The following is a 24,560-nucleotide window of genomic DNA, read 5'->3' on the forward strand; positions in this document are numbered from 1 at the left end:
GGCGGCCGCGCGCACAATGAGCGCGGTGCCCGGATGGAGCGCGGCCGGCCCGCGCCGCTGCGCACGCGCCGAGCGGCGCACCTGGCCCCGCGCGCCCGCCCCGCCCCAGGGCGGAGGGAGAGGCCGGGCCGGGGGGGATCGTGAAGGGGAGCCGGGCCCGCGCGGGGTTCCGGGCTGCCCCTGAGGGGGGGACTCTGCTGCTTCTGCGGCCCCTGCGGGACAGATCCCGAGTCCTGGGAAGGGCAGCGGAGCTGGTGCAGGTGTGGAGCGCAAGTCCTTTTGGGGAGCGGCTGAGGGAGCTGTGGGTGTTTAGTGTGGGGAAAGGAGGCTCAGGGGTGACCTCGCTCTCAGCGAGTCCCTGACAAGAGGGTGTAGCCCAGTGGGGTCGGGCTCTGCTCCCAGGCAGCCAGAGACAGGACGAGAGGAGAATCTGCAGCTTCACCAGCGGAGGTTCAGGTTGGACATCGAGGGGAATTCTTCACAGGAAGGGTGATCAGCCACTGGAATGGGCTGCCCGGGGAGGTGGTGGAGTCACCGTCCCTGGAGGTGTTTAAAGAACGACTGGCCGAGGCACTGAGTGCCATGGTCTGGTTGACACGGCGGTGTCGGTCACGGGTTGGAGTCGATGATTTCAGAGGTGTTTTCCAACCTAAATTGATTGTGTGATTCTTGCGTGCTTTTGCTACTGACTTGGAGTTTAGGAAATGCCCTTAAACGATCTGTTTGCATAAGTCTTTTACTGTAAGTATTCAAGAAGTACAGTAGTAATGTTTTAAACAGTTAGCAAAGTACCTCTTCGTATGATTTATTAGGCTGTATTTGTACCAGGTAAGGGAAGGTGTTACCTCTTAGTTACCATTTCATTCGTTTTCTGCAGGGAACACTTCAGTGTCAGTAGTAGATCTACAGCTGCTATTAAATCTTGAAATGGGGCAAAATCTGTGAATTAAAGTACATGTAAACCAGTTAAAGTCACAACAGTCCTCTTGTCTGGTCTCTTCATTCAGAAATTACATACAGATAAAAATGAAAAAATGAACGAGGGCTCATTTTATTTAACAAATCTTTGTTAAACAGCCTTTTGTGCAAATTAAGTCCTGAATCCTAAAAGACATTACATTATCCTTTTTTTCATTTCAAAATGTATTTGAAGTATTTAAGTAATACTTTTGACTAGCTAGTTATCAGTTAACAAAGAGAAAAATCTATGTATTTAAAAGTTAAACATGCACAGAAGTCTTAAACCAGACTTTGGTCTGGTAGTTGCATGTATGTTTTAGCTATATAATGCTGCTGTTGCACTTGGTACCAAGATTTTTATAAAAAAGAACAACCTTACATAAGAAATTAATATATATTCTTGATTATGCTATTGTCTGTGATAAAATTTGTATTAGCATCAAATACAGTAGGATTGACTTTGAGGCTAATAAATGAACTCTTTAGCTTAACTCTATAGAAACGTTTTTGAGTGTATAACATCTAAACAGTGCATGAAAAAGACCTGAATGTACTTTATTTTCCTGTTATTTTAAAATCAGCAGTGCAGGAAAGTTTTGACTGGGTCTGTCGGCTTTACTATGGCAAACTGTTGTACAAATACACACAAACCCCTCTGGTTGAATTGCACTATTAGTGAAGGCAAGTTTACTGTGTCCGGTTTCTGGAAAGAGGATAAGAGGATAATACAGCACTTGCGCCGGTTTTTAGGGGCTGCTCGACAGAGCTAAACCTCAGTGCTTGTTGGTTGCTAAGATGTTGTCACGGGAGAGTGGGAGGCTTAGACAAAGTTATTAAAAAGCCTTGTCGGTGAGTCTCGAGGCACAGAAAGGACACCCTTTCTAAACCCCTTCTCACTCACAGAAGGGTTTAGGTGCAGCTGAATCCTTTCTGAGCCTCGGACTGTGTTAAAATTTAAATTTAAAGGAATTACAGAGGTGTGATTAAACCACTTTGTCCCGCAGGTTTTAATGATTGGCAAAATGAGAATATTTATATCAAATGAATAACTTGTTTTATACAAATGATCAGACAAAAGATCTCAATCAGAATTATTTACTACACAATATAAACACTAAAAATCTACTAGTAGAGTATAATATAGCAAAAAGTAGTATAGTGCACTGCAACAAAGCAATTATTGAAGCAGTTATATTAAAGCTAACAAAAAGAAATAATTATTAAGTAGAGATCTGATGTAGAGACCAATGCTCATGGGGAGATCTCTTTCTCTCAGCCTCGAGGAGTGACCTTAGTGGGCATCCCCAGCCAAGGGGGGAATGTCCACGCATACACCCCAGAAAGAGTTATGTCAGAAGAACCTGACTGCATGAGAGGACACTGGATTTTTACAGTATAAAGTGTGTCACACCTTTACAGGCCAGCTATCAGCTTATCTGTAAAATCAGACTCCAAAAAGCAGGGTGTGTATTCAAATTCTGGTGGACGGGAATGGTTTGAGCATAATTAACACCAAGACGTCCCGGCTCCAACACTTGATCTCGCATGATAGCTTGATTGGATTTTAGGTCTTATCAGGGTGGATCTGTCCTGCCACACGGTAGATGTCAAAGCTTTATAGCTGACATGTCCCCCCCAAATACAAAGCAACCAACAGAGCCAAAAGTGACTTACCATGGATTCTCAGTCATCCTCCTGCCTCGAGGCACAGTAAACTATTATGAAAATACCTCGATGGATGTTTGCTTAACCTGTTCTTAAAGCGTTGAACGCAGATTCCACTCATTCCTCGAGCAGTCTGGTCTAGTCCTTTTTTGAGTGTCTGGATTAAATACCTTTTGCTGCAGTTTAGCCCATTTATTGCAAGTGAATGTGGACACTGTTCCCTTTCTTTTTGCAGAAAACCATGGATTATTTTTTTAACTAGTTCTGAAAAACATGATCATTTGTTGTTGCACACCTGTAGCTCCCATCCAATCTTTTCACAGCTCCCCAGAGTTCCCCTGGTGACAACTCTTCTGATCTCAGTAGGACGTGTTCCTTTTTCAGCCTCATAAACTTGTTGACAGGTTCTGCTTGTGATCTGCTCTGCCTGTTGGTTTCTCTTCTGCAAGTTTATTAAAACAATTACTCTTTTCTCTGCAGCTGATTTCTTTGTAGTGGTGTTTATAGAATCATCATCCCCCCTTTGCAATGATTTCACACTCAAGTCTTGACTTCGACTTTTTGCAGTCCCTCCCAGCCTGGTGTCAGCTGCAGGTTAGTGAGCACAGTCTCTAAGCCTTTACTCAAAAATACTTCAATATAGAAGTGTATGAGGAATTTTGTTTGATGTAAACATACAGTTCGATAGTCAGCTACTAATAATGATCCTGTAAATACAACCACTTTGCACCAGATTTATGGAGTTTCTGATCAGAAAAATTTCCATGTCTTTCTTGTGAAAATGTGAATGAAACAGAGAAGCTTCTCTGAAGATCTGCAGTTTATTTATTTCTGTGGAACCATAAATGGAAATAAGTTTGGTTTGATAAGACTTATGAACAAATTCTGTCATGAACAAATCATGTTATTTGTCACTTCATTATTTTCCAGGTATCTACAAATATTTCTAATTTGTCCAGGAATTTTAAACAAGTTGACTGGTTTCTAATTTTCTGTTTGTTTGATTGTTGTGTTTTGTCTGTTTTTAAGGAAAAAGGCTCAGTCCTTTAGTAGTTTCTTGAAACATCTACTAGTTTTGAAAATAAAGATTGTTTTATACCATAACGTTCTGAAATTTGTGAAGAGTTTGATAAGGAAAAGGTAATAGACTTTCAAAGAGAATAAATGTTTGGCCCAGATATTAATATTTCATCAAGTACAAACCTGTGCTCCTGTAAATTCTTTTTTGCTTGTCTTGTATGTGAAACACCTAAAAATTGTGAAATTAGATTTGTCATGTTTTTCCTTAGATTTTTCATGGTTTTCCCTGGGCTCTGTACCTGTGTGGGTGTGGGGTTTTTTTCTGTGTAGAAGATTATCCGAGTTTCAGCTTTGCTGGCCAGTCTGTTCCCGGCCCCACTTTGAAGCACAATGGACCAAACACTACTTTTTTATCTTTTTAGTGGCTTCATGCAGTTGGTACTTGCATTTTTAATTAATTAAAACTGCAGTTTTAACATGTTTGGGCTCTGTAAAAATGCAGAGATGTTCAGTAGTAGAAGAAATAGTTCTTACCTCTTGTTTTGTAAGGAAGCCTGGCTAGAGCATTCAACTGGAATCAACAGGCTGTCCCAGTTTTCTCCTCTTCACACAGCCACCCATTTATCCATATCCCCTCCTAAAAAAAGGAGATGTTGGTTTAAGGAAAGGGGAGGGGTTGGGGGTGCTGCAAGGTCACCTCTGAATAACGTCCCTACAAATAAACAGGATCCTGTCTCACTTGAGACATGTTGCTCTGCCCTATCTTTTTATCAGCAAATCTCTGTGTAGTTCTCAGCTTCACATACTGTTAGTTTAAAATCTGACTTTTGCAGTCTGTGTTCTCACTCTTAACTTTAGTTAACAACTCCAACAAACTTTTGTTTGCTTCTGAAATTCAAGTTTCTAGTACAGTATTTTGGATTCTGCTTTGGGCACTGAGTCCATGAAAGCTTGTTATTACAGCAGTAGATAATCCAATGACTCAGTTCCTTATTGAATCTGACCCTTTTTTAAAAAGAGTGAGGCTGGGCACATGCTGGATTAACTGAAATAGCAGGAAGAGTCCCTTTTACTTTGAAAGACACTGAGTCTTGTCCCAGTTCTCATGTTTCATTGCCTGCTTACTATGACTTTGCTTTTATTAGTTCTTGATATCAATCCGACTGCATTCAAACCTCTGACCATGCTTACATTTAAAAATTATTAGCTGGTATGTTTGCTGCACTATTTCTCTCCTCTGCAGTCAAAGCAAGAGTAAAAACCATTTGGGATGTTTTCAGTGAATACCTGACAATAGATACACTTTGATATTAAGTCACTGATAATCCAATACACATCACTGCTATAGAAAAAGCTTTTTCCACTCTGAGTGTGTAGCTTTCTTTTTGATATATTATTGATATACTGCATGATGAGCAGTCAGAAGAAGGTTGTAGAAATTAATTTCTGATCTCTAAATAGCTCTGGTTACAATTCTTCTATAGAACAGCAAGGAAAAGAACATGAATCTAATGGTAAATCAAACACAGATATTTTCCTTTATTTTACCACCGAAAGAATATATACGTGCTGGGAAATGGCTATTGAATTTCTTAGTGTAAAATCAGATCATTAAATGCAGGATGCTTTTGTTTGTTTCAAACCTAATTGCTCTAAAAATAGCTGCTGATGCATCATTAAAACACAAAAATGTATTTGGCCTCTTTGTTGTACAAGCACTGAAAGAATAAAAAAGGAATATCTCGTGATCTTTCTGTTATGAGGTTGGTGGGGTATTTGGTTTTTTTTAAGAAAAAGACCCATTAAAAATACTGTCAACAAAGTAGTTATTTCCAGGTAATTACACACCACACCTTCTTAATTATATGGCAACTTAAATACTCAAGGAGTCAGATAATCTCAGTAAGATATTTTGAGACCTTAGTGAGGTGATTTCTGCAGTGCTGTGTTGTGAAAGTGCTGTTTCCAACCGTACAAAGCCTTATCAGGCTGCACAGCATGAAATCAAATGAGTGACTGGTGGGTCATTCCTGCATCTACATTGTATTGTAATGTAGGATATTTTGTTCTTCCATATATCTTAAAAATATTAGTTACCTGGGGGCTGCATGTTATTTTCCAGAGCTCTTGAAAGCTCTTAGATCAATTCCATTAGAAACTGTCCTGTATTTATCGTCATGAAATGTGTAGCACTGACAACTGTCCAGTTTGATTTTTGACTCTGTAAATGCGTCAGTATTTTGTTGTTTCCTACCAGCAATTTTTCATAATACAAATCTTTAAGCATTTTTTCCTCTCTTCCCTGTTTCTCCCATTTTCACTGGCAAGATCTTCATCTGGGCTGACTGGAGCTGTGACTGTTTATGGTCTGAGTATCAATCCCACAATTTTTGTGTTCTGTTTTTCTGTAGTATCCTCAAGTCATACCACCATGAGAGGGTTTGTAGTTTATTAATATCACTAGTAATTGTAAAGTGACTTAACACCTGCAAACACTGAAATATATGCTGCAGTGTGGTCCGTTTTCAGTCTGCCCAACTCCAGATGATGGAAACGTTAACGATGGCCTGGTGAATAAATACCCTGGTGCGAGTGCCTGAGCTCCTGCAGCATGGTGTGTGCCAGGAGATCCACACTCCTGCAGGAGTTTGGAGGTGTGGACTTCCCATATTGTCCTGGACGCTGCCAGGCTCGCAGTGAACAGAACTCAGAGCAGAGGCACCTCTTTGTCAGTGCGCAGTTTGCACCTTGGACCCGTGCCCAGTGGGACTGTGTTCCAGAAGCTGGTGTTTGCATCTGGAAAAAGCTGTGCCTGGCTTTCCTTGGTGACAAGCAAAAGGATCCAGCCCTCTGGCACAGAGCTGTGCCCCTGGAGATACCTTGGGATGAGGGCTTGCTTTGATTGTTGTCTTTGTGCCAAAAATGTGAAGTGCAATCTCCTGCCAGCTAGGGTGTTTTGATCTTAGATAAGATAGTTTCTTGCATGTCTTTAGTTCTGCCAGGCCCTGGGGTGCACACATAAATGGTTTTGTTCAGTTCCACTTAGAAGTAGTTGAAGAGTTCATAGTGAACTGATGGTACCATGGCCTGAAAGCCATTCTGAGATTTGCATTCCTGATTTAGGATGATTCCATTTAACCTTTTGGTTTTCTGTAGCTAAGGAGTGAGAGAAGGAGAATCTTTTTTTTCCAAAGAATCGATAAAATATTTTCAAGACAACTGTCTGTCACTGCAAGATACTAAAATAGTGGCAGAAATAACTATATATCAAAGGGCATAGATAGAAGTTGAATAATTGTGAATAGATAATTCACATAGGTAATTGTGAATAATTCTGGTCATCGAAGTGTTTTTTACATCACTTTTCTTTAAAAATTTTGTTAATAACCAGTCAATAAGGGACAAACTAATTTTTATCAAGTGTTAATTTAGGGGTGAGCTCAGGGTGGCCCACAAGTTACTAGATACCTGTCAGCTGGTAGCCCATGGTGAAATAGGAAACAGCCCATAGGAAATCTTAACTAATATTAGGAATTCTGCCTTTATTTGATTTTACCCAAGGAGAAAAGGTCTACAGGATTATACACAATTAGAACATTGACAGGTCCTCTGGCCACTCTGGGAGAAAATCAGGACTATCTATACTTACCCTGCATTGCTTTTTAATTTGTGAACTGAAAATTCAAACCACTCTGTAGCCCCTTGTTTTTTGTTTTTGAAACGGTCTTTTGTGTGCCTTTCAATTGGTGAGCACAGAGTGACTCTCTACGTTTTCTCTGCCAAGAACCACCTTTCTGTCATCTTTGGCACAAGTGTTCAAACCAATTATTACGTCAAGAGGTAAATGCATGACTAGTTGGTGTGGGGTTTTATTGGTATTAGTCTCTGATCAGCTTATTTCTGAAATAGTCAGAAACGATCAGTCTCATTTCTGAAAGTAACCCAGCCAAATTTCATTAGCTTCCTCTCATATTATCTGTGCTGCTTTCTTAAATGTCCTGTTAAGATTAGAGTTCACCTTCCCTGGATATGTACTCAAAAAAAGGTGCGTAAAGTAGTTGTTGGGCTGCATCAAGAATGTTTTTTACAACGGCATTGAAATCTCTCTCTGTGAAAATTATTAGACTAAAATATTGTACAGACATGTTTGTTTCTTCATGTCTTCATCATGTTGTTGTTGGTCATTTACTTAATTACATAGCTTATTAAACTTCTCATCCTATTGCCTTTTACCTGACAAATAACCCCAAATTTTTAGTTATTCAACTGCACATTGCTTATATTTTACTTTACATTTTTTCACTTTGCTCCTATTACGTCTCAGGGTCATCCAGTTTTCCCTATATATTATCTTGATTATTTTTTTCCCATCTGATTTTTATTAAAGTATTTCAACTTTGGTTCCAGTGCTTAATGGGAAATATTAAAATTGCTTACACAATCAAGCCAATAGTGACCTCCTTTGAATATGATACAACCTTTTTCCCACTGTTGCTATCTCCTCATTCTTTCCAGAAACAACCAGTTTCATTGGTTATTTCACCCCTGGCCCAGTGTCAGTGTTTACTGAAACTGGCTGGATGTGACATGACTTAATAAATAAATAAATAAATCTACCAAACACCCCAAAAATATGTAGAAAAGGGTAGCAGGCTAATGCTGGATAACCTGTGGTTTTGTCTTTATTGCAAACTGAAAGGAAACCACATAAAACCACCTGTGATCCTTTATTCCCCCTTTGCTGTGTGTGGGTCTCGCTTTTTCCTGTGTTCTTACTTCACACATAAAGCTGAGCATGTCTTTTTTTCATGTCATTTATGTGGTGTAGCACCTTTTGTGCTTTGTACTCTCTTGGACATACTTGGATATGCCTTTGCTTAGTAATATGTTTTCCTGCCTCTAGAAATACATCTTTTGAGGGTGGCATTTACTAGACTCTTTCCTTAAAGCCTTTTTTCCCTTGTTTGAGAAATAATTTCCACGTTTTTTTATCCACTTTTGCTTTAAGGAAATTCCATTCAGAAACTCATTCAATTAATAGTCTCACCGTGCATTTTTTGCCAATGACCAAGGCTTTTGTAATGATGCATAAAGGTTGTTTAGCTCCTCCAAAAACACGTAAGAACTCCTGTGTGCTGATGACTCTGTGGTGGCAGTGCAGCTCAGGAAGATCTTTACTGGTAGATCAGGCTGGACTTTTCTGCTCCTGTGTCATGTGTTTTTGTAGCTGTTTTTCACTGAGAACACACAACCCTTGTCTATCCAGTGTTTTGAGCTGGAGGTATTTCGGGTGTATACACTGACATTGATGAAAGGTCATCTCTGGCAGGGAGATATCGTGGTCTTTGGCAGCTGCAAAGTCAGCGAACACTCAGGGTTTGTGCTGAATGAGAGCCTTCCAAAGCCGTGCTGCGTCCTGTGCTGCCAGGACGTGTGACACCAGGGCACTGTGAGGAGCAGCTCCTTAAAGTGTGTGTGGACACGGATAGTGGCACATGGGAGGGGCGGGCTCGCCCACGTCGGGGTCGGTGAGGGGGTTGCTGCATTAAGGGCAAATTAAACTCCTGTTTCTGAAGAGCAGAGATGCCACTTGTCAGCATTTCCTGCAGCTGCCGCTGGCTCGGGACAGGCAGCGGGACACCGTGAGACACCGCGGGCCAGGGAGAGACAGCGCTGGGTGAGAAAACAACGCTTTTGGACAAGGGGAGAGCACGGTCACAGAATGGGTCGGGCTGGAAGGGACCGCAGTGGGTCACCTGGTCCCACCTCCCTGCTCAGAGGCAGGGTCATCCCGGAGCACGTGGCACAGGATTGTGTCCACACGGCTCTGGAATATCTCTAGTGAGGGAGACTCCACAGCCTCTCTGGTCTCTGTTCCAGTGCTCGGTCACTGCACAGGAAAGAAGTTCTTCCTCATGTTCAGGTGGAATTTCAGCTCCTGCCCGTTCCCTCTTGTCCCATTGCTGGGCACCCCCGAGCAGAGCCTGGTCCGTCCTCCACCCCCGTTTGGATATTTATACAGAGTAGCACAGATGCAGCAGCGGGGCTGGAGCGGGGCTGCTGGCCGCTGATCCCATCCCGATCCGATGGCGTCCCGTCCCGTCCCTGATCCCATCCCATCCTATCCCTTCCCATATCCCATCCCTGTCCCCTCACTCCCTCTCCCCGCTCCGTCCCCTCCGCCCGGCAGGGGGCGCTTTGCGGGGGGCGTGGCTGGCGCGGCGCGGCTGCGCTTTGCGTGCGGCTGTAAAGCAGCGCCGGGTGTCGCGCGGGGCCGCGCTGCGCTGGGAGCGGCGGGGGCTGCGCCAGCACCGCGCGGGGCCCGCCCGGGGCAGCGCCGGACCGGGAGCGCGCCGGGCTCCGCGGGGACACCGCGGGGGCGCGGGGCAGCGCCGGGCAGCGCCGCGGGGGCCGCTCCGCCCGCTCGGCCCTGCGCAGCGCGCCGGCGGCACCCGCCCCTTCCCCCGCGGCCTCGCTGTCTCAGGTACGGGGGGCGGCGGGGCCGGGCGGGCGGGGGTCCCTGATCCCCCCTGATCCTCCCGGCCGCTCCCTGAGGGCGGCGGGGCCGGCGGGGCCCTGCGGAGGGGGGCACTGCGCGCAGAATGTGTTTTTCCCTTTTTTTGCAGCGCCTCGCTGACGCACAAAGCGGTGCCTTCACCGCGGGCGGCCGCGGCTCTCGGGGGGTTGTCACGGAGCTGTCACGGATTTTCCCCGCGCGGAAATGGGTTTTTATTGCTGTGCGGAGCAGGGGTGGTTATGACGTCATTTGTTTTGTTGGCGAAGTTGATGTTCCTTTAACCCGTGTTAAAAAATCCCTCGTTGTCAGGTGTTTTGTGCCTGGCAAACAAGGGAGCCGCGTCCATTCAGAGGTGTGGGCCGGAATTCCAGAGGTGCGTGGGCTGGGAACTGCTGGAATGGGCTGGGGACTTACTTTAAGTGTCAGTGGTTTGGTGGTTAGGGCTGAGGATTCATGGATTTTCATGCTGTTTGAGCTGTTCCATGGCTTGAAATGGTTTTAAATCATAAGCAAGGCCTGGTTGCTTTAGCAGATTAAAGGAGATCCTCAATTCCTGAGAGCCAAGTGCTCTTCCAAAAGAGGACATAATGCAGAAGGGAAGAATTTGCTGTAATAGCCCGATTTCATTTGATTCTAATGCAGTTACTTCAGAAACAAATATTTGACCAAAAAGATGAGAACTGACTGCTCATGGTGGAGACTTGGATAGCAAATGACATTTGTCATTTTGGAATATCTGTGTTATAAACTCTTAAAGGAAAACTAGATTTTCAGGTGCAGAATAAGACCTTATATTGTCTTTGTTATAACCAGTAGAAATTTCCAAAGATAAATTAATTCTGGATACTCAGTAGAAACATTTTGGAGGAAAATTGATATTTAAATAATTAGAATGCTTTGTCACTATTACAGACAAAAGTTAAAGCTCTTTATCGGTGACATATCTGTAGTGCTTGCTATCAAAGGGGTTATCCAACAATTTAAATGTTTCTGCTCTTACCTTTGTTGGATAAAGGGGGGTGGGGGGCAAAGAAAAACCCTGTTAGCCAAGATTCTTGCTGATGTGTAGGGATTGATAAGGAAAGATGTGATGTTGGTTCATTTGATAAAGTGAACATCTGCTTGTTTCGTGCAGTCATTCACAGTATGGAATCACCTCTGGAATTCATCAGATGGGAAAGGCTGGGAGTGTACCTTTTGCATTTCACCTTAGTTAAATAAAAGTGTGTAAGACACCAAGCTTCCTGTTTTAAAACTCTTGAAGTCCTGTGTATTCACAAAGCTGTTTATTTTTGTTGATGGTTGAAGCCCTGGCAGCTCCAGCTGTGGTTGTGTGTGGTACTGGGAGCCTGGGGGTGAACAACAGCTCATAGTGTTCATGCATATTTTGCATGTCCTTTCAGAGTCTGGATGGGAACATTCTGACCTTTCAAACTGTGTCTTTTATGAAGCAGTGGATTTTGTACAAGTGTATTAAGAGTGTGTCTTAACATGTCTGTGACTCGCACTTTATCTTTAAATTAATAACTTTGCTGACCTACATAACTAGATCAGTCAGAGCAGTTGACTTTCAGTGGAGGTGGTTGTGCTGCAGTAACACTGAGCTGGCAGCAGTTGCTGCCTTTTTTTTCCAAGATGGAGAATCTTTCATTTCAGTTGCTTGTATTTCCTGTAATGGTGAGAACATTCTTTTGAGAAAATATGGGTGCCAGTGTCCTCCTTCCTGGCTGGTGAACTATGGAGGCTTGGATGTTAAGCAGTTGAAAAAATGGGGAAAGAATGAGGAGGGAGTGAGGATAAGATGGGGAACAGAAAGATTTAATTCACATATAAACAATGGGGATTACAGAGAGATGGATTTGCCGTGGGCAGGTGTTGTATAAAGATGTCCCCACAGCTTTACTTGTGTGCAGCCTCCTTTCAGTGAGTTTTATCACCAGATCTGTAGTGGTTTGGCTGTTTGCACGTCAGTAAGGTTGGGAACAGATTTATAAATGTGTGTATGTAGTAATATTGTATGGGATACATGTACATCATAGGCACAGGAGAATTGCTCCCAGTCACAGTCTCCCAAGTTTTGTCAGCGTAGGTGACAGTAATCTTCCAGAGTCTGTAGTGCTCTTGCAGAAAACACAAACTGTATCTGCAGCTGAAGTCTTTGACTTGGGAACTTCCTTCAGGCTTAAGGAGTAATTAGTGTTTTTCTTGGTGGGCTCCTGTCAGGCCTAACAGAGAACCCTGATAGAGCAGAGGGGAAAGAAGAAAGGAAAACGCTTCTTTCACTAACCCATAATTTTGCTGACAAGATTATTTTGCTATTTTATATAGCTCATGCTATTTGGAAAAGTAATTGCTATAAATTAAAATGATGTCTTCCTCATTAAGTGTTTACCACATGAAATCCGAGAGGGCTGGTTGGTAACTTTGCTAGCAAGAGGCAGTAAAGGCTGTTTGCTTCTGTAATTTATTTTTTGTCAATAAAGTGCAGTCCTAATAGTTGACTGCTGTTGGGTAAAATGTTTACTTTTACCCTCTACCTCTTGGCTCCACTGGTGAAGAGTGGAGAAGTTTGCTGCACTGTCCTTCCCTCAGAAACTGGTAGATCTACTTAGTTTAGTATCAAAAAAATCCCTTCCTTGTCACAGGTTTCCTGACAAATAGCATAAAACTGTCCTAATGGTTCCTTTCATAATTCTCACTTGCAAGGTTCTTGTTAACAGTTGTGGCAAAGGTTATCTTTTACTTTGCTCCTCAAAGCTTTATCAAGAAGTGTTTGCAAAATGACACTGCATCAAGAACGGTTATACACACCTCAAAGGTCAAAAAAACAGGGGGAATAAGAAATATTTTTTTTAATAATTTTTGGTGGCCATGTAACTTCCCTAGCTGTCTCTGGAAGCAGAAATCCTAGTTAAGATCTTAACCTCCAATAAAAAATTGCATTCTCTTATAAAGCTACAACTTTTTATTCCCGAGTTCATTGCTGTTATGTTTGTCTGGGAGTTCATTGAAGCCAACACATTCCTGATTGCCAAATCATAATACTTGTGTCTTAAAACTGTGATTTAGGTAGTGTTGATGTAGGTAACTGAGTCTGAGCCTGGGACAGAGCAGAGAAGTGCGAGGCTGAAGAATGTCCTTGTGAACACCATGTTTGTCCAGCGCACCTGCTTGTGTCCATCGAGCAAAGCCAGAGTCCCTGCCCAGGTGGGATGTGCTGATGCTGGAGCAGTGCTGGGATTTCTGTGGGTACTTTATGGCCTTGGGATGACTCAGTTACTGTGGGACAGTCACCTGCTGCTCTTGGCCCCCCAGCTCATGTACCTGAGGCACTTCCAGCTGCACACACTCTGTGCATTTTCTCTTTTCCAACTAGAGCCAGGCCATAGATCCCGTCCTGTGGAAGAGCTCTTCTGTTTGTAGCTGTCCTATGCTGGATTCTGTTAAAACAAGTGAGAAAGACACTTTCAATAGTCTCTCCACGAGAATACAGTGGTGGTAGATCTCGGAGCTGAATGGCAGTGTGGCATAACAGGGGTATTCTGTAGCTGTCCTATAGGTGGCCTGACATTTCTGGTGCAGGGTATGAATTGACTTATGCATGAGAAAACAAACTTTGAAGGTCTGAGGAGTGTTTTTCAGGGATAAAATTAAGGAGACTTTGCTGGTGCAGAGGATGGATACCGCTCGTTACAGTGCTAGACAGCACAGTTGCTGTGGGCTGACTTAGAGGTGGCTTTGCAAAGGTTAGTAAGAGTAGTACTGTACTTGAAATAACATTGTTTCACTTTAAGAGTAGACCTTCCAAGCCAGTGATGATTCCTAGAATTGGCTGCAAGGAGTGGATAAGCCTCCCTGCACTGCTGTGGCTCATGTAGTGGTAGCACCTCCCTGCAAAGCACAGTCAAACCTTTCTGTCTGGGTGGATGTGATGGACTGTCTTTGGGAGTCTGTAAAAAAGAACCTGTTTCCAGAATATTATCATACAGTTAGTAATTAATACTGTGCATGTTGTTCTGCAATACTGCACATTTCTGTAGGGCAAAGGAGAAGGATTCTGCTTGGAGAATTCTCAAGTAATTCTACCATCCAAAAATCGGAGTCGTCACTGTGGCTGCATTAAAGCACAGAAAGGAAATTGAGAGTGGTCTGCAATGGTATTTCATATTGTCCTGTGAATAAAGATGTGTTTGCTACATAATAGCAAAGCAAACATAATGGAGTTTCTGATTGTTTTATATGTTTATATGGTGCCGTTTTATAAAATGCATAGATTTTTAACTTATCAATTGCTTTATTTTCTGGCAAAGATTAGAAGACCAATATATAGTATGCTAAAATTAAGTTGTTAAAACAAGCTTTAAAAGAGCACTGTTTGTCTCATGAAGAGGTAAAAATGAAGAACAACCAAAATGCAATGCAGTAAAAGTTTCAAAATCTGATTGCAGTTCTTTTCCTGATAGTGGAACTGAATATTGGATATTTTTCTTCTTGCTACTTACCCTGCATTGTGCAGGTTGTCCCTGCTTGATAGAAATGAAATGAATAGGGCATGACTGGCTCTTTTAGGCTAATGAGTGTTGTGTTTGTGAACTGCTCAGTGAGTTCTTTATTTTTGTTGGAGCAGGGCATGACAGCACTGAGATTGGATCTCCATGAGATTGAGTTGGGGGTGCAGCTCCTGAAATGGCTCCCAAGTCCTGTGTCAGCCTCCAGTGCATCAGGGCTGGACACAAATGGATCTTGTCTGGCTCCCTGCTGTGGAGATGGGGAAGTAGCAGTAATTGGGTTGTCTCACTTTTGCTGAAGGCCTTGTATGAATTTTATAAGCTTTTTCATTTTCCTGTTTCTTGATGTATCTAATGGAAAAGCCTTGCTGAAAGCATAAGAATACATGTTTTTAATGAGAGGAAAGAAATAACTGTTGGTGTTCTAAAACAATCTAAAACAAGGCTTGCGTGATGCTTTTGTTGCTGGTCCTTTCTTTGAAGGCCATGTTTGCAGGTTAAAAAAAGTCCTGTGGTAGGAAGAGGATACACAGTGTAACTTCTGTGCATACCAGACCTTAACAGTGAGATTTGTCATGAATTTAACAGCACCACCGTTGCCTTGTCGGAGTCAAAATCATGTTAAAAGTAAAATCTGATCCAAACCACATATTAGGGAAGGGAATTAATTTTAAAAGTTAGTTGTGAGTTCAGTGACCCTATGCAAAGAAAACAAGAATTAGGACTGAATAAAGGAACTACAAATGCAAGGACATTGCTTCTTGATGGTGAAGGCAGTTGACTGTGTTTTAAAATGTAGCTGAAGATACATTTTCAGAGTAATTCTGTATTAGATCACATGTATTCACCAAGTTTATGCAAAAAAATTTAGTTATATGTTGTATAATTAAGCATTTCACTGGTTTATAGTGCTTTAATGCTGCATACGTTTTGATTGCTAATAAAGGAATTAATTATTAATGACAAAATACTTTGCTCCATCTTATAACTCAAATGTGTTTTGCTTTAACATGTGATCATAAATTTGCCTGCTGTAAAGATCTCAAACTTTGAGCTTGCTTTTTAACTTAAAATTTCAAGGGACTTCTCCCATTTGCATCAGTTTTCTTGCACTGCTGTGTCTCGGCCTGATTAATAACAATGGTTTTAATTTGTGACATGAATGGATAAGTCATATGCACTTCATGATTCTAAATAGTCATATACCTTAGAGGGGAACTTAGAATAACTATTTATAGCTTTCACGTACCTGTCTTAACAGCTCTTCATTGAGTTGTAATGGCTTAAAAGAAGATACTTCCCCATTTTTCCTCTCAGAGTTTTGAGTCACTAATTCCACAGGCAAATGTTTTCATTAGGAAGGAGGAACACTAATGCTGACTGAGTTTACTGCATCTTGCTGCTTTTTGCAAAAGCTTCTGAGGACTACTTTTAATTAGAGGTAGATACTGTAGGATCTTCTAAAGGTCTAACAGCAGATGACCTTATTCTAATGACTGTTTGCATAGTATTTTTGTAGATCCTTTTTAAACTTTGTCTTCTGTGTAAAAGAACATACTGTGGGTATTTCATATGTATAACCACTGAAGATACTTAAAATGCATTGAAATCTAGTTAGATGGTGAGCTCTTCTTCCAACTTTTGTCTCCTTTGGTCAAATTTTTTGTTTGAAAGTTTGTAATGGCATTTCTGAGTAGTGAAGGAATGGATTATTTGTCTTTGTTGATTGCTGTCATTCACTTCCAGAACATATTCCTGTTTAAGCTGTTGTGTAATGTTGTAGTTGGAAGTCAGCAGCTCTCCCCTGAGCAAGCAGTGCTTCAGGCTCTGTGCTGGTTAGCAAAAATGGAGAGTTCTTCATTACTTCGTTGAGTTACTGCAGACTTTTCCATGGTTGTAAGAGTGAAAATATACAAAATACTTGAATCTGTGTTAACTAGTGTATCTAGGCAGCCTGTTGGAATAAAACTAAACCAGTAAATAGTGGTTTAGATGCACTACTTTTCACTGTGTGGTAATTTCATTTTTTTGTCATCTTACAGTAGTTTGAGGTTTCTCAAAGTGTAAATGTCGTTGCTTTAATTTTTTGGCTGTGACTTACATAACTATATCTGTATTTCAGCCCAGTGCCCTCTGTGCTACAGTAAACAGAGCTTATACCAAGTTAATCACATTCAGAATGCAGAATTTTCATACTGATGGAGATTTCTCCAGTAGAGTTTAACAATAAAGTGTGGGGGGGTAACACTCCAGTGAGTAGAACAGAGTCCTTTGTAAACCAGCCCCTGATTGTGGGAAAACGTTCAGATTTTTGTTGCTTAAAAAAACTTCAGAATCAAATAGCATTTTCCCCTTAATTTATCCTGTTAAAAGGACAGGAAACAGTGTGTAAAGCTGGACATGCAATACAAGATGGCAAGTTATGACTGTGTTCAAAGACAGTAAGCTTCCTGAATAAAATAATATTTTTTCCCCAAATTGAAATATTTTGTGGATTTTCTAAAAAACACTTGTGATGAAATACAGGGTTACTGTGGGAGAGTCTGGTTTGCTTTTGGACTGTGGTGAAGGTTGACTAGACTGGGTGTTACATTTCTGTAAAACGGTGGTGCACAAATAACAGCAAAAATCCTGCCTTAAAGGTGACCTTGTGAGGATGAGAGAAGGGACTGTGTACTGCTTGTTTTCTGTGTGCTTGTGACAGGTTTGAATGCAGAATTCCTGTCCTTGTTAGAAATTTTATAAAATGGAAGTCTTGGTCTTAATTTTTGCAGAGAAAGATGGTCCGTGTGTGAGGGTACAGGCAAGCACAGGGCGTGTGAGAGCTGCTGTTTCTTCAGGAGCTGTCAGGAGCAGAGAAGGGTAGACAGCAGAATTCCACAGCTCTAATAGTCATCTTTGTTTGCTGTGTAGACTTCTTACACTCTTAATGTTTATTCTAAGTTTTTTTCCAATTTTTGAACCTCTTTTTTTCAGTCCTAAGAAAGAAGGTAGCCTTATATACTGCATTCCACAACAACTTATTGCTGAAAAAAAAAAGTTGTGCTTTAATGAATTGAAATTAAGACCCTGTCCTGTTGTCTAGACTGACAAGAAGTTTAGTCCAGCTTACACACAGTTAGCTTTTGACTTTGATGGAAGACATACCTACCTGCTGTAATTCCAAAGAGAACAGCAACACTTTCCTACTTATCACAGGATATAGGCCTCACATTTAACAACTGTTAAGAGATGTTTGTAGGACCTCCAGTGAGAACATTCAAATGGGTCTCTTCATCTGGGGTTCTAGGATCCAAAAGATTCTTGATCTCCAGAAAGATTCTGTGATCTTATGGCTTCTTTAGATTATAGTACTGCAGCATATATGCCTTTTGCAAAATTTTTATTTCAAATTACATCCCATGAAGTAGCAGATTAGTTGCTTGTGGCTGTGAAGAGAATGCAGGCTGCCTGGGATGATACATCAGCTTACACCCCTTGCAAACTGAAATAAGTAATTCTTTGGGGTCTGTTAGGAACAGCCAGCTCACAGCTGCTCCTGGAAGCATCAGTTAGTGCAACAGTGTAGAAAACTTTGATTTGAATCTGTCCTGTAGTCTCAATCTTGTAGTGATTTATTCTATGATAAAATAAATGAGAGCTATAAATATTAGCACTGGATGTAAGAATGCACTGGCATTTTGAAGAATTTGGGGATTCAGGCAGAAGATTATGGACCTGAATTAGGCAGTGCTACTTAACCTGCCATAGATCAAAGAATCATCATGGGAGGGTTTGGGTTGGAAGGAACCTTTAAAGGGCACCTAGTTCCAACCCCCTTGCCATGGGCAGGGACACCTTCCACTAGATCAGGTGCCAAAGCCCCATCCAACTTGTCTTTGAACACTTCCAGGGCTGGGGCAGCCACAGCTTCTCTGGGCAAACCTGTGCCAGGGCCTCCCCACCCTCACAGGGAAGAATTTCTTCCCTTTAACTAATCTAAACCTACCTTCTTTTGTTTGAAGCCATTCCCCCTTGCCTGCCACTCCATGCTCATGTCCAAAGTCCCTCTCCAGCTCTCTTGGCCCCTTTGTAGGCACTGGAAGGTGCTGTAAGGTCTTCCTAGAGTCTTTTCTTGTCTGGGCTGAACAACCCCAGCTCTCTCAGCCTGTCTCTGTATCAGAGATGCTCCAACCCTCAGAGCATCTTCATGGCCTTCCTCTGGACTCGCTGCAGCAGCTCCACATCCTTATGCTGGGGGCCCCAGAGCTGGACACAGCACTCCAGGTGCGGTAGAGAGGGAGAATCCCCTCCCCTGACGTGCTGGCTGTGCTTTTTGTGATGTAGCTCAGGACACAGTTGACTTTCTGGGCTGCAGACACATATTGCCAAGTCATGCTGTGTTTCTCATCCACCAGCACCCCCCCAAGTTGTTCTCCCCAGGTCTGCTCTCGCTCTGTTCTCTGCCCAGCCTGGATTTGTGCTTGGGATTGCCCTGGCCCAGCTGCAGGACCTTGCCCTTGGCGGCCGTGTTGAACTTGGTCAGGTTTGCACAGACTCACCTGTCAGGGTCCCTCTGAGTGGCTGTTCTTGCTGATATCTCAGACTTTTGACTCAATGCAGATTCCTGCTGTGCTGCTCAAGGAGCCCCATTTCCCCTTAGGGTGTAGCTGCACATGTTTTCTTAAGCAGCCTTTTGGTAGTTCAGCACAACTTGCTGTGAGCTGGGTGTAGCTGTTGGTGTGCTTATGTGATGAACTGAATTGCTGTCTGATCTGGTTGGAAAACTTATTTTTCAGATTGGTGAGCTCTCCATTCTGGTTCAGTGAATAAACATTCCTTCTAGAAGGGCACAGGAGGTGTTTCTTCAAACAAGTGGTGAGAGGGGGGAGAAAAAAGAGGGAGCAATTAACTGCTTAATTAGTACAGCTGTCAAATATCTGCTATAGCCTTATTCAGTTGAGGCATAAAAAACTGATATTAGCTACAGTAACAAATATTTCAGTGGTTATCACAGTGGGAACCAAATGCTTTCATTTTATTTCCTTTTGGGAATTTAAACAGAAGGCAGAGATGCCAGATTAAGCAGGTTGAAGGTGGATATATTACTGGGGTTACCGTTGTCTGTGTCTCAGTAGCTTTCTAATGCAAAAGTTGTTCTTTTAAACAGTCTTTGAGGGTAATGTTGTATTGTTGTACGTTGGCAGGTTTATATTTTGGCAGGGAGGGGAACCTGCCTGGTGCTGACTCTTAAGGGAACATGATAGGATATGCTCAGTTTGTGTCCCAGGGTGGAGTGAAAAGTACATGGACTGAAAATAGCTTGGTACACTACTTCTAATGTCTGGTGTTCCTTAAAGACACTCTAGGTAATAAATGGGTTTCTGTTACTTTGCCCCAAAATAATAAAGATTCAAAATCTCCTGTTTCCTTCCTTTTCATATCAGAAAAGAACCATGAATTATGAGTAACTGATTTTTACAGCTCAGTTGTCACCATACAACACCATGTATTGTGTTGAAGTATTTGCTGTCCATATGTACTGCTGTAGGGGAAGATGTAGGCCTTATTTAAGCCTGCAGTTTAGTTGATGGCTATTGGAGCTATGTAGCCAAAGCTTAGGTCACTTCTGTAAGCAGTGGCCTGTAAAGCTCCCATGCTTAAGCATTGGGAAAGCAGATACCATACATTTTGCAAGAGACATACATCAACATTTTCACTGACTATAAGAACTTCCCTTCAATGCAAGTTCTAGGAGTTTTGTCTTCATGAAAAATGACCTTGTCGAGCAGTATTCTTAATATTTTGAAACAGTTGTATTTTGGTTACCCCTGTTTTGCTGTTCCCACTGGGGGGGTTGTCTTAGCAGTAAATGGGTTTTCTCTGATTTCAGTTTTGCTTTTGAAAAATCTCATGCTTGTTTTCTTGATGCTTATCTGTTTTTATTTTCTAGGCCTTCCTTAAATCTTTCCATGTCTGAATGGACTCCTGAATGTAATATAGTTTATACTCCAGAAGCGGATATGAAGAGTGAAGTTCCTTCTGATGCACCAAAGAGACAGGAGAGTCTGAAGGGGATCCTCTTGAACCCTGAGCCTATTGGGGCGGCCAAAAGCTTCACTGCAGAAGTTGAGATGATTGCCAGTAAAGTAGGGAATGAGTTCTCCCACTTATGTGGTGACTCTCAAAAGCAGAAGGACATGAATGGCAACCATACAGACCAAGAGAAAAGTATTGTGGTGCGAAAAAAACGCAAGAGCCAGCAGGCTGGTCCTTCGTACACTCAGAACTGTCCTGATAAGGAGAACAAAGGAATCTTGGGATTGAGACAGCATCTAGAAACACAGAGTGAGGACAATGACTCTTCTTTTAGTGACTGTATCTCTTCACCTTCCTCTAGCTTACACTTTGGAGACTCTGACACAGTAACATCTGATGAAGAGAAGGATGCTCCTGTCAGACACCCTCAGGCAGTGCTGAATCCTGCCAGCAGAACTCACAGTGCCAGGTCACACAAGTGGCCTCGCACTGAGGCAGACTCTGTACCCGGGTTACTCATGAAAAGGCCCTGCTTTCACAACAGCTCTTTAAGAAGGCTCCCATATAGGAAAAGAGTTGTGAAAACAGGTTCGTCCCAGCGGACCCAGAACCAAAAAGAGCGGATTTTGATGCAGAGGAAGAAGCGGGAGGTGCTGGCTCGCAGGAAGTACGCGCTGCTGCCCAGCTCCAGCAGCTCCAGCGAGAACGATCTCAGCAGTGAATCTTCCTCCAGTTCATCTACTGAAGGGGAGGAGGACTTATTTGTGTCACCGGGTGAAAACCACCAGAACAGTACAGCTGTTCCTTCAGGTAAAGCTAAATCCTGAGTTATTTTTTTATTAATTGTCTTTCATCACGCACAATAGTCTTTTATAAGTTCTTTGGAGCTGTATTTGTGTTTTTGTAGAAGTTAGTGCTACAAATAGACTTACTGCAAGTAATGTGAACATTACAAAATAAATTCTTGATGGGAAAAGTACATGCAGAGCTTACAGAAGAACTACACCAAATCTAAAATCTTTAATGTAAAAGTTAATGGTTTCTGAACAATGTACTGGAAGGTTGCTCGGTCTGATTAGTCATGTACTGCTGAGTTGATCCATTTTTATTTTTTTTTTAGCTGCTGAACTGTATTAAAAATTTTAGCTAATATAGCTTTGGTAACTGACTGTGGTAATAACAATTCTATAGAAATACCTGCTAGTACTTAACTGCATTTGAAAATATAGAAAACTATGAAGAGAAAAAAAAGTTGATTGTGATAAGAACTTGAAATAGGAGGCAGTTGAAGGAGCTTTAGGAATAATAAGAGAAAAGTATTGTATATATATCAAATGTTTTACCTAGATAAACTCAGTGCAATGAGCTTGCAGTGGGTTTACATGGTTGCTTCTCTAGTATATCTTGACACGGTATCTGAATGCTTCAGTGTTTGGAGGAGGATTTTTGGGGGGATGTTTTTGTTTGGTTTTGTTTTGTTTTCTAGGTTTATTTTCGTGTTTGTTTTTTGTTTGTTTTTTTTGTTCATTGTTGTATTTTCTTGGCCTTCCTTTCATCTTAAATTTGCCAAGTGAAAGTAGTTGTGCATTTTGTTCATTAGTTTAGCTTTTTATAGAGCATGGGGAAGTAGATAGAACACAGCATGGTGTTAATTTGTGCAACCATGTGTTTTGTATAGTGACAAATATGTTTTAAAAAATGAAACTGTTTCTCAGACTGCTGATCATTTCTCTGAGAAAAAATGACTGAAAGTACAAGGACAGGCTTAAAAAAAGGTGTGACTGTTCATGTTAATGCAGGATTTGTTCTTGAACTCTGAAGCAGAAGAATTATTGCACAGCCTTAATTATCTTGATGCATATTTGTGGGGATAGAAATTAATTTTTTAAGCCTAAAAAAGTTACATTTGACTTGCATGTTTAAACACATTAAAGTATATGATTTGTAAATAATAAATATGTGGGGATATGCATACATGTATATTAAAAAACAATTTGGGAAACTCATGGTAACACCTCTGTTTCCAAATTAATAGTTTTTTAGTCATTTTCAGAGAGGGTGGAGTTTCATGTAACTGTAAAATGATGTAGGACATTAACAGCTCTTTCCACACAGAAGTGGAAAAGTCCAATGGCTTTTTATACTACTTTAAAAGCACATTGAAGATATGAAATTGTTCCTTTTCCTGTAATGAATGAAAATCCATACAGTTAATTTTAGATTAAAATACTGACATCAGTTGTAACTGAAAGAAGATATGCTTTAAAAAATGTGTTCTGTGGTGACTGTACTTCAGCACTAACACTTGCAGTGAGCTGAAAAGCAGTTCTGGCTTAGAGTGTGTGAATACTGTGGGTTTTTTCCTAGTGGAAATATGTATTGATGGAAAGTTTTGAGCATTTTATTTACATTGCAGATAGAATGGGAAGTTGAGCAGACATCCTGTGTGAAAGTGCCCTATTTTTAGCAAGATAAAAATGTGATTAACATTTTCTGTAGCTTTTCTGCTGTTACATAAGGCATTTCTAGTTATTGAGTTAATTAGGACAGAAATGGGGCCAGCTGGAAAAATAACTGTGCAGCTTCTCTGTATAGTGAGCAAGCAGGATGGGGTTTCTATAAGAGGAAAGAGTTGTATTGATAGTAGTGCTACACTGGCTTCTTAATGATAGGGAAAATATTTTTGCTCTACACTGGCACATATGCATCTGCTGAAAAGACAGAATATACTGAAGGACAAATAACTTCTACTAAGAGTATGAGGCCTGTGGCATATATGTAAAAGTACTAGAGGACAGACTTAGGAGAGGAGGAGAGTGATAATAATAATCAGGAAAAAATACAATTAAAAAAGTAATAACTGAATTTTTAATGAGCAGGCGTCAAAATGATGTGATTTCTCTTGTAGCCAACTGAATGGCAATTTTTATTGAGAATATGTCAGAAAATATTTCTTTGCTTTGAATGGTGGTGTTTGTCTAAAGATACAGTGCATTTAAAGAACAAGTAAATTTAATTAGTGTATACTGTTTTGGAAAACATTGCTGATTGTTGCAAGAAATTAAAGTAACAGATCTTTTTAATGAAGGAGATATTTAGTAGGTTGGTTCTTGTTAATAAAACTAACTTGGCTAATTTCAGAAAATCATATGGATGGAGCTGTGAAGGGGGGGATTGTTTGTTTATCAAAACCTTTACCAAAAAGACCTCCAAACAGCACTATGTAGGATTTTTCCTCCTTTTCCATCAGGGTTTTAGCTATTCTTCTGGTACAACTTTGTGCTTTGGAAGTGTGAGAGTACTGAACTAGTGTGTCCTGACACCTGGGAATGGGTTATATTGTTTTACCAACTGTTTGCCACAAAAGGCAGTGCCCTCATTAAATCTGGGATGAGCAGCTGAAGCTCCTCCAGGAGACAGAGGGGAGTTGGGGGCAAAAGGACAATGTAAAACCCCTTGTGTGTCATTTAATGATGCAGCTGAAGGTGCAGGTGCTTTTAGGGGTGTATATTCTAACTGGAATGTTAATCAGTGGATTTTAATTGCAACACTGAGCTCACAGTTAATATGACAGCAAGCAGCAGGATTTTTGCTGTAAAACAAATTTTGATTCTGTGTTTTGTTTAGGTAGGGCAGAAGCTTTTCTCTAACCCTGTGTACACACCTTTAGAGATAATCCTCTTTTGCCTTTGTTTATGAAAGGTGGCAAAATTTCAGATTTTACTCTAGTTGGATCTCTGTAATGTTGTAATGCTTCTACCAGTATTTGATTTTCATCTTGGATCTGAAGGGTTGGGGGTGCTATTTGGGGACAGTCTGCAGGGAAATCTGGCAAAAGCTAAAATTGGAACAAGTTTTTAGCCTGTACTCTG

At 41.4% G+C, this 24,560-nt stretch overlaps 1 protein-coding gene across 11 annotated transcripts in view; it reads left to right on the top strand.

The window, feature by feature from the left end:
* Positions 1–154: 154 nt before the first annotated feature.
* The window catches only part of RNF111 (ring finger protein 111), a 53,917-nt gene continuing 29,511 nt past the window's right edge, over positions 155–24,560 (top strand). For 2 of the 11 annotated variants that reach the window (XM_039390091.1, XM_039390095.1), the window contains exons 1-2: positions 162–3,219; positions 20,603–21,498. In XM_039390091.1, coding sequence (XP_039246025.1) covers positions 20,622–21,498 — 877 coding nt within the window. In that variant the 5' untranslated portion in view covers positions 162–3,219; positions 20,603–20,621. Of the gene's footprint in view, positions 3,220–10,052; positions 10,130–19,448; positions 19,528–20,602; positions 21,499–24,560 lie in introns of those variants that run through there. The other 9 variants (XM_039390096.1, XM_027736881.2, XM_039390097.1 and 6 more) reach the window with 6 other exon arrangements.

Source organism: Pipra filicauda, unplaced genomic scaffold (assembly GCF_003945595.2).
Source record: "Pipra filicauda isolate LSUMZ 115617 unplaced genomic scaffold, ASM394559v2 scaffold7_size6619720_pilon, whole genome shotgun sequence".
Classification (NCBI taxonomy): Eukaryota; Metazoa; Chordata; class Aves; order Passeriformes; family Pipridae; genus Pipra; species Pipra filicauda.